The following is a 12,658-nucleotide window of genomic DNA, read 5'->3' on the forward strand; positions in this document are numbered from 1 at the left end:
GGTAGGGAGAGCGAGCGAAGGAAGAAAAAAAGTAGTATACGAAACGCCGCGTGGAAAGTTACACCGAGCAGAAGAGGAAAGTTTGTGTGAAATACAGTAGAAACAAACTTTTCCACACAGCAGCAAGGACGACGATAACGACGATCGTTTGGTGTTGGTGGGACGACTCTCTGCCTCGCGAAAGGACCATTTGGGAGAAGGGTGTTCGCTTAAAGTAGCAATGAGGGAGGAAAGTGAGCAAATGGGAAAAGTTAGTGATTAAGTTGCATTTTTATTTCGCTTTTGTCGTGTCGTCCTTTTTTTCTGTTGTTTCGCTTCTCGCAATGCCGTTTTTTCTTTGCTTTAATAATGACATTCTTTTATTTTTAATCTTCATTCCAGATTGTCCTACCATCGCCCCACCGCTGCATGTTGTCGATTGTTTAAAGGACTTTGAGTGACTACTTACATATCCTGCGTCGAAAAGCAAAGCAATGTGAACTCAAACAGGGCATTTTAAAAGACGCGCCCGATCTACTGCTCTATTTTTTATTTAATATATCCAAAAGCTATAGGGCGTACGATTTTGTTTTCCTTTTCCATTCGCATATCGACTTATGTTTGATGAAAAATGGGTCGGGGTTTGTTGTTTTGGTTTTTTTTTCTTCCATTCAGTTGAATCAGAGCAAACATTTATGCTGTTTTATTTCGATCTTCGTCGGCTTGAGCAGTTTTATTCCCGACACCACAGGGACGACACCCGTTGTACGATCGCCGATCAGCGGGAGCGAACAGCAAGGAGCAACTAGTGCGAGTGTGTGCGTGCAGTGTGCGAGTGTAGGTGTGTGAGAGAAGAGGGCTAATCACGTGCGGAGTCAAACTGCGCTACTAAAGAGTAAGCAAAACCCCCCGTAAACCACTTGTGGAAGCAACAAGAACTGCTCAGAGTCTTGGAAGCCAGCCGGTTTTGTTGATCGCGAGGTGATCGTGTGGTGTGATTGAAGCGATTTCCTTGAGTGCGAAACGAAGAAAAAAAAACCCGAGTTACACAACAAACCACAAAAAAACCACCTCTCCAGTGTGCAAGTGCCTGCGTGGGTACATCGGAGAACAGGGATATACGGGAAGGACGTGGGTCAGGAATTACGCGCAAAATACGGCCATTTTCGGTTCTCCGAGCGAGCAGCGAACGGGTGTGTGCGAAGTGTGTGTCCCTAAGCGCACACTACCACTGTAAGCAAGGAAGTACGTTCCGATCCAGGCAACACCTGGCACCAGCTGGGAGGAGCGGCGGTTGCTGTAACGACGATGATGCCGAAACGTTCACGACTGGGTGACGTCCGCGGGCCGATTTCGAACGGACCGATGCAGTCCCGGCCGCTGGTGGCGCTGCTCGACGGGCGCGACTGCTCGATCGAGATGCCCATCCTGAAGGATGTGGCCACGGTTGCATTCTGCGATGCACAGAGCACATCAGAGATTCACGAAAAAGTAAGTACCAGCTGACGAGCTCACGACGACACGATATGGAGGTGGTGTGAACGTGCTTGACTAATTGACTTGACTCTCTTTTGTTGTAGGTATTAAACGAAGCCGTTGGCGCGCTGATGTGGCACACAATCATTCTGACGAAGGAGGATCTGGAAAAGTTCAAAGCGCTCCGGATAATCGTCCGGATTGGGAGCGGCGTCGACAACATTGACGTGAAGGCAGCCGGCGAGCTCGGTATCGCCGTGTGCAACGTGCCCGGCTACGGCGTGGAGGAAGTCGCCGACACGACGATGTGCTTGATCCTGAACCTGTACCGGCGGACCTACTGGCTGGCCAACATGGTGCGAGAAGGCAAGAAATTCACCGGCCCCGAGCAGGTTCGAGATGCAGCGCAGGTGAGCTTTCCCGCGAATTTTGGCCTTCTACGGCTCGACAGCGAATGTCGTCCACATCACAGGGTCCTCGCGGTGCTAACCACTGTCGTTCAATCGCTCGTTTTAGGGATGTGCCAGAATACGCGGGGACACGCTCGGACTGGTTGGGCTGGGCCGCATCGGCAGTGCCGTCGCGCTGCGAGCGAAAGTATTCGGCTTCAACGTGAGCTTCTACGATCCGTACCTGCCGGACGGGATCGAGAAATCGCTCGGGCTCAACCGCGTCTACACCCTGCAGGAGCTGCTGTTCCACTCCGATTGCGTTTCGCTGCACTGTACATTAAATGAACATAATCATCACCTTATCAATGAGTTTACGATTAAACAGGTACTTCACCATCCACCCCGTCCGTGAACGTCCAAAGATGATGAATGATAATGATTGTGTTTGTCTTTCGTAGATGAGACCCGGTGCATTCCTGGTAAATACGGCCCGCGGTGGCCTGGTCGATGACGAGGCCCTTGCAATCGCGCTGAAGCAGGGCCGAATCCGGGCGGCAGCCCTAGACGTTCATGAGAATGAGCCATATAATGTATTTCAGGTTTATTCTACTACTTATACTATCTTCTTTCTCTATATATACCCGTTTGTGTTGATGCTCTTGTTTTTGCGCTCATTCATCTATGCGTTTCGCTTCACATTCACATTAATCTTGCGCCATGTCCTTTGTACAGGAGTTTGTGCTGCTGTACACGTTCTACTTTGAAGGAAAAGAGATTTCGCAGTTCATTTCCATATCCATATCAATCATTCAATAAGAACAACGGTGAAGGCAGCATCCTTGGCACGATGGCATGAAATGATCAAACACGTGCCGCATAACCACTTAACATACAATGACTTCTCTGAGACGTCATCCATTTCATGTGCTATTGTAGACTTCGACGTCTCCGAGACTCCTCATTTTGACAAAGCTTCATGTTTTTCTAAATACCTAGAGAACTATCACACGTTAAAAAGACAATGAGCTTTTATAGAGTATTAACCATTTCTCAACACTAGAAAGTGTAACTCAGCATGTCCATTTGAAATGTACCGTTTCTGAGGTTGTTTATGAGTATTCCTAAGTAATTGCTGTCCTGCAAACGCATCTACTTTTATTTGTATACCAAGTGCTTAAACACACTGTACGCGCTGTTTAATCGTATTTAAACAGTATTCCAGTTGATATGTACGATTATTGCATCGTAAAACAATGAGTCAAAAACAACAACAAACACACACAAGCGAAATGTTGTTAACTAACCCACTAACTCGATTCAGGCTAGGGCATTATTTCCCATTTGCGTACTAACATGCGATTCCTTTTCATGCACCGGTTAATACATACGCACCTGGAACCGAAGACGCGATCACTTCATTTGCTCTAACAAGCTTCAGTTAATGCTTCCTCATGTAACGCTGGAACGCTTTCGTTTCATTGCTTTTTAAATATTAACGTACAGATAGAACGTTTTTCGTGTTTAAAAACGAACATAACAAAACGCGCCAGAAAGAGGCTCCAAAGATGTCGGTTAAACCTGCATGGAAAGGACACGAATAGTAGTGTTTTAACGAGAACGAAACGGAGAAGTCGCTCACGAAAAAAGAACTTCCTGGAGAACAGCAGGAACCACAACCTGGCGGCGGCCGGTTACTTGCTTGCGCTAATATGTTTTTCTTTTTCATTTATGCTTTCTTTTTATGGCGTGTCCTGCTCCCGTGCCGACCGCATCGTGTGTAATTGTGCAATGCGTGTGCGTATGTGTGTATTTTCCGGTGGTTGCATCCGCGTCGGTACAACAGGGTGCACTGAAGGACGCCCCGAATCTGCTCTGCACGCCACACGCTGCCTTCTACAGCGAAGCGGCAACGACGGAACTGCGCGAAATGGCGGCCAGCGAAATCCGGCGGGCGATCATTGGCAATATACCGGAGTGTCTCCGAAACTGCGTGAACAAGGAGTACTTCCTGCGCTCGTCGACAGGCGGTGGAGCCGGCGGATATTCAGAAGGTTAGTAGTCACTGGTTGTCCGATTTGTTGTTTGTTGTTTTCTGTTTGTTGTCGTTGTCCGTTACACACTCCGTGTACGCCGTGCCGGATACTATCATACTCCACCATGCACTCGCATGGATCACACATACGCACCCAAACACACGTACCCATGCACACACCCCACCCACTCTATCTCTCTGTCTGTCTGTCTGTCTGTCATTCATGTGTATATCGCGTGATCCTTGCGATCATAAAACTTACAATATACACTACCCCCACTTTCATTCACTCAGTAACCATACACACACATACACTCATTACATTGCTTGAACAATCGTTTAATTTCGTGCAGAAGCAATCTCCTGACGAAACTACGTTACGAAAAGAAATCACCTACTGTGGCCGCATTTGTTACATGGAATGATTCTGTAATGAAAGAAAAACAAATACTCACGAATTGCAAAAAAAAAAAACTATGTTTCATTCTGATACCTTCACTTTGCTTCTTTTCGATGAACACCTCCTCCGCCACCACCGACACCACCATCATTACCAACAAACTGATTCCACAATGTCAATTCCACATCAGTCAAACGATGATTAACACAAGTTTAAACCAAAATACGTACACTATCCTAGTGATGTTGTTCATTGATTTGTCATGCTTTTAATTTCCAAACATTAGTTCTAGTTGTTAAAAACGACCTACAGTACCATTGCAAATATAAAAGACACATACACACACACATTTGAAAAGTTAAACCCACTCAAACCTAATATAATGAAAAAAAAAACAAACCATATATGCAGAAAAGTGAAATAATAATTTACAAATCAAGAAAAAAACTTATAGCTGGTATAAATGGCGGCTATTATTCAGGTGGATTACAGCAAGCCCATAGTACAACACCGCTCGAGGCACCACACAGTGCAGGATCGCATGCGCCACCCAGCGGCGGCGGTCCCCCGCCACCGGCCGTTGCCGTACTACCGCCTGTTTCCGCTGTTACAGCGCCACCACCACAAGGTATTATGCCAACTCCTCCTTCTTCGCTACAACTTCAACAACTGCCAATACCACCGACACCACCACTATCACCAACCACCACTACCGTTTCATCACCTGCAATACGGTTGCATTCGTTAGTGGTGTACCGTCGTTCGCAAGTCGGCAGGATGTGTCCCTCTAAACTAAATGGAGGCGCCCTCCAGTGGATCGCCAGAGTGTAGCTTCCTTTACGGCGATGTGATCCTTGCTGCAGGATCGTGTTGTAGTTGATCGCTTATCTATTGCATAGTACGGCTAGTCGTACGTTCTGGCATGTTTTGCTTCTGCATTATCGCAAAATGTGCCTCCACGTTTGCTGCCTGCCTTTGCGTTTGTATAGACTTCTTTCGCCTGTGATATCGGGTGGTTTAAAAGCACCACACGCACTTGGTGTATGTGCTAGAAAAATCGTACGATGCTCAAGTGTTGTACGGTTTAAATTGTTTCTTTATAATTTCATTTATCTGCAGCTCAGGCCAAGTATATTAATTCTTATGCCACTTGTCATTATCATGTTGATACAAAAAATCGTTAAAAATATCAAGAACATAAAGATAATGCGACATCCACTGATCATGCGGCGGTTCATTTAGTTGAGTACACTTTGCCGACTTGCCGATCAATTAAATAGGACGGTCTTTTGGCTACGAAACGAATACAAACATTCCAATGCCACCTCATGCACACACTTCCTTCTCCTGCCCTTTGTGTTGTAAACTTCACACTGCTCCCTTTTGCGTTGTTTTGCTAGTTTGTTCCTTTGCTCTACTGGGCCTTCCGTTCTAGAACTTTCCACGTGTGAACCGTAGTAAAAACATCTTGTAGTCCTGCGAGACCCCACTTAGTTTTTTGTGTGTTGTGTGAGTGCTAATGAGAGCACGTGGGTTTAGATGGTAAAATGATTGTATTGTTCATACAGTGGCTATGGTGCGACCATCCATCATGTCGCTTACACAAAGTAAAACGATTACGTATTTAATGACAATGTTTTTGAGCATTGTTTGAAGCAAAAATGTTAAGTTGAGATTCGTTTTTATTTCCTTTCTCTATTGCAATTTACGTGGCTTAATGTACCTTTTCAGTCTTTTGTAATTTGTGGTTGCGATTTGATACATAAAAGACACTGAATGTTGCGATTAGTATTATTATATTCGTTGCTAGAGATGTTAGTTACATGAACTAGAAACATTCACATGTTTGTTTGGTGAAATCGGAAAAAGGGTAATTTGAACATTTGCTGCACATTGTAAATTAACGCACGAATTGATTCGTTTTCATCTAGTTCATTCCATTTTTTTGGGAACTTTTTGTTTTTGTAGTCTCGCGCAGTAGATGTTGTGATTTTTCCCATTTTTGTTCCACGTGAAGCACCATAATTTTCAATCGATTATTTTGCGAAAGCTTAATCAAATGTTAAGATTTTTGCTTCTTTTTTTTGTTGTCGTTCCTAAAAGTCCTGGTTGTGTAGTGCTTTAAATATGTGTTTTGTACCTGTATCACTTCCACCAGATATCCTTTTGCCTTCCGTTCCTTGTCGCTCCTGCCGTCGGTTGTCTATAGCATCTCATTCATCCATCGGACGAAATATGCGTGTGCTGGTGAACGAAGATGGGATCAGTTGTCGAATTGTATCTTTTTCTTCTTGAAGCTCGTTCTTGTGTTTTCATACACCTAACTCTTACTAATCGGTACGTTCTCTATCCATTTATCCTCTTTTTCCGCATCCGCATCCATTTTTCGCTGCGATTCGAATCTACCTACTCTACCTCTACGCGCCGAATTACACAAAAACCGCACAATACCAACAGCCTCTTAGTGCCCCAGATCCAAGTAATCATCATCCGGTTAAGCCGGAACCATCAGAAGTACATAAGTTTTTATCATAATGAAAATAATATTATATATATGCTGCTACTACCTTTACAATTGTAACAACAGGTAACGAAAACAAAACAAAAAAAAGGAAATTTTACTTAAACCATCATGTAAACACACAAGACATCAAAGATATTAACAGAAAGACACATTGGTACACATTGATGCAAAAACAAAACAAACCCAGAGGGTATATATATGTAAAACTATAGAAGAGAAGCGAAAAAATGTGACTACCCTTTGTAATCAGCTGTAGAAAAGCATAAGAATTATAAAGTATATAAATTCTTAGTTCGATATATTATGCGAAGCAAAAATCGGCAGGATAGTGCACACACCTTGCAAATAATATAAAAAGAAGCAACAGTTACAAAAACGTATTGACAAAAAAAATCAACAACCTGCAACTTCCTGCAATTTAGGGATACAGTGAAAAATGTAGCGCAGCGAAGAAGACGAGCATAGAGGCAAGGTGTACTAGTTTACTTTCTTTTTTTTTTTGACAAACAAATATGTGAATTGTAATTCTTTGAAACAAAAACAGTAGTTGATCATGGAAAACGAAAACGATAGTTAAAACAAGGAGGAGAGAGCAAATACACATACTAGTTACGCATAAGAAAGGATTTTATTTTTTAATTGTTTAATGTGCTTTTTGTTGTCTTCGACAAAGAGAAGATGAAATACATTGTGTACGAAACATTAGAAATAAAGTAAGAGTAAAACAGGATAAATCTAAAAAACCTACTAAAACACTCACATGCAAACACACACCTACCCATACACCGAGTGGGTGATCAGTCCTTGAAACGGGTCGATCTTCGAAGGGCCGCATCCTTTAGTGGCCGCTTACTTCGCCCTGAGGATGATTAATCCTTGCACACTTCAACCATTCGTTACGACTTCTTTACGCGGTCCTAGGAAGTATCTTTTCTTTCCCATCCGGACACAAACACAAGTACAGATACACATACACGAACATATAAAAAACACGTGCATTCGAAGGTAGGTAAAGAGTACGAACTATGGTAAAAAAACACGAGAAATTAATGTGTAATTGATAATAATAAATGGATAATAATTATAAAAGTGGGGACAACACTTGCTATACTGGATAATGCATGAAACGATGTGAACGTAAGTAGATGTAAAAGAATGCAAGATCGAGAGGAGAAGAACAAAATGATGGCGTGCATATTTTCTGCAAAGATTACGTGAGAAAGATGAACATTTATTAGCTGGAAAGGATATGAAGCAGATAGAGAAGATCATAACCTTACCAGCGAGCAGAACGGTTAAACATGGCACCACTTAACGTTGGAATATGATGGGTTTAGTAACGTAACGTAAGCTATGTCCCCGTACAAGAAGAAAATGCAACATTAGATCAAAGAAGAGGTAGTAAAGCGCATTCGATGATGCAATGAGTTAAAAACAGGACTCTGTTGCGAGATATTGTTGACAGAAGTAACACACACACAAACAAGACAAAAAGCAAACATACAAACACACGGAAATGTGTGTTGTTTTCCCTCTCAACCAGGCCTGGGTGTGTTTCAATGTGAGCTGGTTAGGCAAACGAGAATAAATTTATATGACTGTGTAATGGATGTGAGATCGGATGAGTGCGAAAGTAAGCGAAATAATGAAAGAGCTCAGATGAGACTGCAAGGATGGCCGATTGAACGTGTGTTGTTTGTGGCGTATTGGTGGCGTACGCAGAAAGCCCACTGGTACCTAGCTTCATCCTGTGGGAGCGCCATGGCCGCAACGTGGAAAATGTACTCTGAAGAAAAAAAAACGCAATTCTTTGTAAATCAGTTTCTCTTGTATGATGCTGCGATGGCATGATTTTAGTTTTCTTTTTTCCTGCATTCGTTTCACTCGCGATCAGAATGAGGCATGCGGCGATCCTGCGAGAGGCGATCACGTTTAGATCACACATACACACAGCATAGTATACTTTCTATCACTTCCTTAAACATGCGCGATGTGACTAGTGCAATCGCAGGGGTTATTCATAACTAATATATAAATATATGTATCAGTATGTATATTTAGGGCCCATCTTTGCCTTAGAACATAACAACTTCTACGATGGTGGTGTGCAGCAAAGCAAGCGTGTAGGCAAATCAAGTAGCATTCGCGTGTTTGCACCCCGTGGTGCATTCAACTAAGGATAAAACCACCACCCAGAGACAGAGAAACCAGAACACAACCATATGCTTCTACTATTCTTTTTTTTATATACTGTTCATTAGTTTCTCGGTTCGGATACAACAACGCTTCATTTTTGTCAAACAATAAAAGTAATTCTTGACGAACACGTGTTATGTGTGTGTGTGTGTGAATTCGGTGGATTTTTCTTTCTATACACGAGAGGGGGGGGGAGGCACGGCGAGGTTGGTAGATTGGCAGGAGAAGGCGACTTCCGGTGAAAGGCAAACAACCGCCACGTGGAGCTTCCTTTGCAGCAGCGCAATCGTCCCGTCGGATGGAATTGAGGCAAGGATGGCAACGCGCGCGGATGCAGCATATCCTCATCTCATCAAGGCAGGCAACGGCAGGTTGCTATAGAGCGTGTGTCGGTCACAAACAAACACACATATGTCTATAGGCTGGGTGCGTGGCTGCGCCTGCTTGGATTTGGCTACATACCTAGAGCCTTCTGTGGTGAAAGCGGTGTCCTTGCACGTTGTCGACTTCGTGCAGAAAAACCAACCATCGTTGCGTTTACGAGCGTTTCGTGAGTTCTGCGCTATTACTAATTGGTTTCGCTAACATAAGTATCCCTTTGCACACATACACGCACTACGTACATACATACACACACACATACAATGACGAATTTAATATGTTTGGAAATATGGAGGTAAAATGGGTGCAAAATTGTTTGATTGATTAATAGTTTGGGCGACTTAACGTGCCATAGAATGATTCGTTTGGCTTTGGTTTAGTTTCGCGGTAGCTGGTGAAGTTTTTTTTTGTTTTCTGATGTTGGCCTACATTTCACATGCGTACACGTACACGCACACACACACGCCTGACGTTTCTTGGGATTGTTTCGAAAAGTCGAAGACGATCTGTGATGATCCGAAGGATGATACTAAAGCATATAATATATTTTTACTCGTTCTTTCTCCTAATGCCTCTACGTTTCATTCATCCTGCAAACTATTGTAATAAAAAATAGGAAGATGAGAAGTTGGAAAAAGTGTAAACCCAGGGAAGGAGCTCAACCTCCTGGCGAGGCAAACGAAAAACAGAAACAACAAATCCACAACTAATAATGCACGTGTCCCTCGCACCGTTTCCAATGTCCTGTGAAAACAGGGGGGTGTAGTTTTTTTGCGCCATGTGTGAAGGCTAACAATGCCCTATGCAACCGTGCATTAACGTATAAATGTACCTTTGCCTGTACGAGCAGATTTGCTGCTGCCACGGGATGAAGATAAAATTACTGACAGAACAAAAATTTCCCTTTTGGTTCTGTGTGCGAACCAAGGGCAGAAAGAGTTAGAGACGGACGAAAAGAAGTATATAAGTGCTCAAGAGAGCGCAAAATGGTTTTGTATTATTTGATGCAGAAAATTAAGCAAAATTATGCACACCGTGCCACACAAAAAAGTGTGAAATGTAGGAAAACGACACGACATATGTTGAAATTAAACAACACAAAGCATAAATCACAATTCCCGTAGTTTATTTTGCAATTTGGCATGGTACGTAAAAGATTACAAAAATTCCACTAACGAAGCAAAATAGAAGTGGTGAGATATTACGGAAGAAGAATAGAGTTTTAGCAAATAAGCAACAGCACGGGAACAAACAAACAATGTGCAAGATTTACATCTATTAGCAGAGATTGAATCGCAATGTGTCCCGTGTATGTGTGCGCGCGTGTGTGTGTGTATGTGTGAGTATGAGTGTATGTACTTACTTCCATTTACATTTGACTTTTATGTCGTATTTCATTTGAAAAAAAAACGGCTTGAATCTAATGGGAGAAAAGAACTTTCTTGGAATAGAAGTGCAACAACAGAAGCAAGACATAGTGGAGCACGAACAACGACGAGCCTCCCCCAACAACACGAAACGCAACTCACGCAACAAACAGCAACAACTCCAAACAACTCAACCCCACGCACAATCGTGTAGCATGTAGCCAACTGTTCCCGGACTCTTTTCCTTTTATTTTTGTTTTATTTGCTCCCAAACATCACTACCAATCTCACACAAAGCATACACACCCCCGCCTCTCATAAGGACCACACGTTCACTAATTAATCCACACACATACACACATGTACACATCCCACACACGCGTGTCCGATTTGCTTAACGGCGGGAAGAGAGAGAAAAAAACCCACTCAACCACCCACACACACACACAATCGCAACTATATAATGAGAAACTTTCTTCAACTTTCTTCATCCTTCCTGCAGAGATCGCTGCGAAGCTCTTGTCGGGAAACACAATGTGAGCGGCAGCAGCGTGTGTGCGCGCAAGAACCGAATAATTGTGAGGTAAAAATAGGCGATGCCACGAAAGCGTGAAATAAAACCCGGAAAAACGCGTAAAAGGAAGGCAGGGAGAGCGAGAGAAAAACAAAACGAAAAACACTATTTCAAAATCAATGAAAAATCAGCAATTGTGAGCAGCGCGCGCGCTAGTAAGAAGTAAGTGAAAGGAACAAAAGTGCAAGCGCGGGTGGACACTTATTCGAGGTAGAGGATGGGGAAACGGGCACATACACAAACACAAGAAAAGAAAAGAAAAAAAAGTGAAGCAAGAAAGGTTGGAATATAGACGTTAGCACTTAAGCAGTAAAGTAAGGAAAACGCTCGTGAAAAGAAGCAAAAAGGAGCAATCATCTGCGTAACCGAAAACACGGTGAGACGCTGATGGAGGCGCGCGCAGCGGCACGGCGAAGTGAGGAACAATTAAAATTATAAAAGCGTTTAAAAAAAAACACTAAAAAGAAGCGAATGAAAAGTGGATACAACAAAACAAATTAAGGCAAATATTATGGCGGAAACGCGCGCGCGGACAGTGTCAGGAGGGAGGAAGGGAGACAGAACTGGAATAAAGTAAGCAAAAAAGTAACTGAGGGGTTTTTCTTTATCCTAACCCCCCGTGTATGGTTGAGAAAATGAGACACTTCGTCGGATGAGCGTAAGTATGTGTCGTTGCATCAATCGAAAGAAAAAGCCACTGGAAAAGCGAAAACTGAACAACTAATAAAACTAATAGTGAAAAATGAACAAACAAACTTTCAATCAAACTTCCAAACTTTTCAAACTGACTTAAATCCTTTTATTTTCTCTTTAACTAAACATCCACAGACTTAACATTTTTACCATTTTGGATAGGTTATTCAATTGTTATTGTTATTAAATAGAATAAATTTTATTTTTATAAAAAATACATCATCAAAAAAATGTAAATGTTTGAAAAATACTATATAAAATCATATTTTTTATAAAAAATGAATTTTTTCATCCTGAATTTTACATCTGAATGGTTCTGGTACACGTGGATTCCACAAAATTCTATCGAAAATTCTGCAATCGAGAGGATTTCGACGACGGATTTTGAACGCCAAAAGCGACAAATTTGAGCTCGTGAGTAACAAGAGACCATGCGTCGAGGAGGATGCATGTACCAGCCAGATAACCACACTAAATTTCCCCTCCAAATGTTATCAGTACATATCGTCGATCTTTCTGGCGCATGATAATCAGCATCCCATCTCATTCGCTCTCGTTTGTTATCGATCGCAATGTTCTACGCACACTGTAGGATCTTATTGAGTGTCTTATCTTACCGGTCATAATTCGGTCGTAGTATTTTG

General features: G+C 42.6%; 1 protein-coding gene across 2 annotated transcripts; it reads left to right on the top strand.

The window, feature by feature from the left end:
* Window positions 1-1,287: 1,287 nt before the first annotated feature.
* On the top strand, window positions 1,288-11,852 carry LOC128721610 (C-terminal-binding protein). Of its 2 annotated transcripts, none has more exons than XM_053815378.1 (7): window positions 1,288-1,470; window positions 1,560-1,865; window positions 1,972-2,232; window positions 2,306-2,446; window positions 3,691-3,898; window positions 4,734-4,907; window positions 11,250-11,852. In XM_053815378.1, the coding sequence occupies exons 1-7, from the start codon at window positions 1,288-1,290 to the stop codon at window positions 11,285-11,287; spliced, it is 1,311 nt and encodes a 436-aa protein (XP_053671353.1). In that variant the 3' UTR covers window positions 11,288-11,852. The 2 variants fall into 2 exon arrangements, with proteins under 2 accessions (XP_053671353.1, XP_053671354.1); XM_053815379.1 differs by having other exon boundaries at window positions 4,761-4,907.
* Window positions 11,853-12,658: the final 806 nt, after the last annotated feature.

Source organism: Anopheles nili, chromosome 2 (assembly GCF_943737925.1).
Source record: "Anopheles nili chromosome 2, idAnoNiliSN_F5_01, whole genome shotgun sequence".
Lineage (NCBI taxonomy): Eukaryota > Metazoa > Arthropoda > Insecta > Diptera > Culicidae > Anopheles > Anopheles nili.

What these genes read in the sequence shown, in the direction of transcription:
- LOC128721610 (XM_053815378.1), top strand. Translation starts at nt 1,288, where the DNA reads ATGATGCCGAAACGTTCACGACTGGGTGACGTCCGCGGGCCGATTTCG. An exon ending in CATCAGAGATTCACGAAAAA is followed by an intron (nt 1,471 to 1,559) that starts GTAAGTACCAGC and finishes CTTTTGTTGTAG; the next exon opens with GTATTAAACGAAGCCGTTGG. An exon ending in TACAGCGCCACCACCACAAG is followed by an intron (nt 4,908 to 11,249) that starts GTATTATGCCAA and finishes TCCTTCCTGCAG; the next exon opens with AGATCGCTGCGAAGCTCTTG.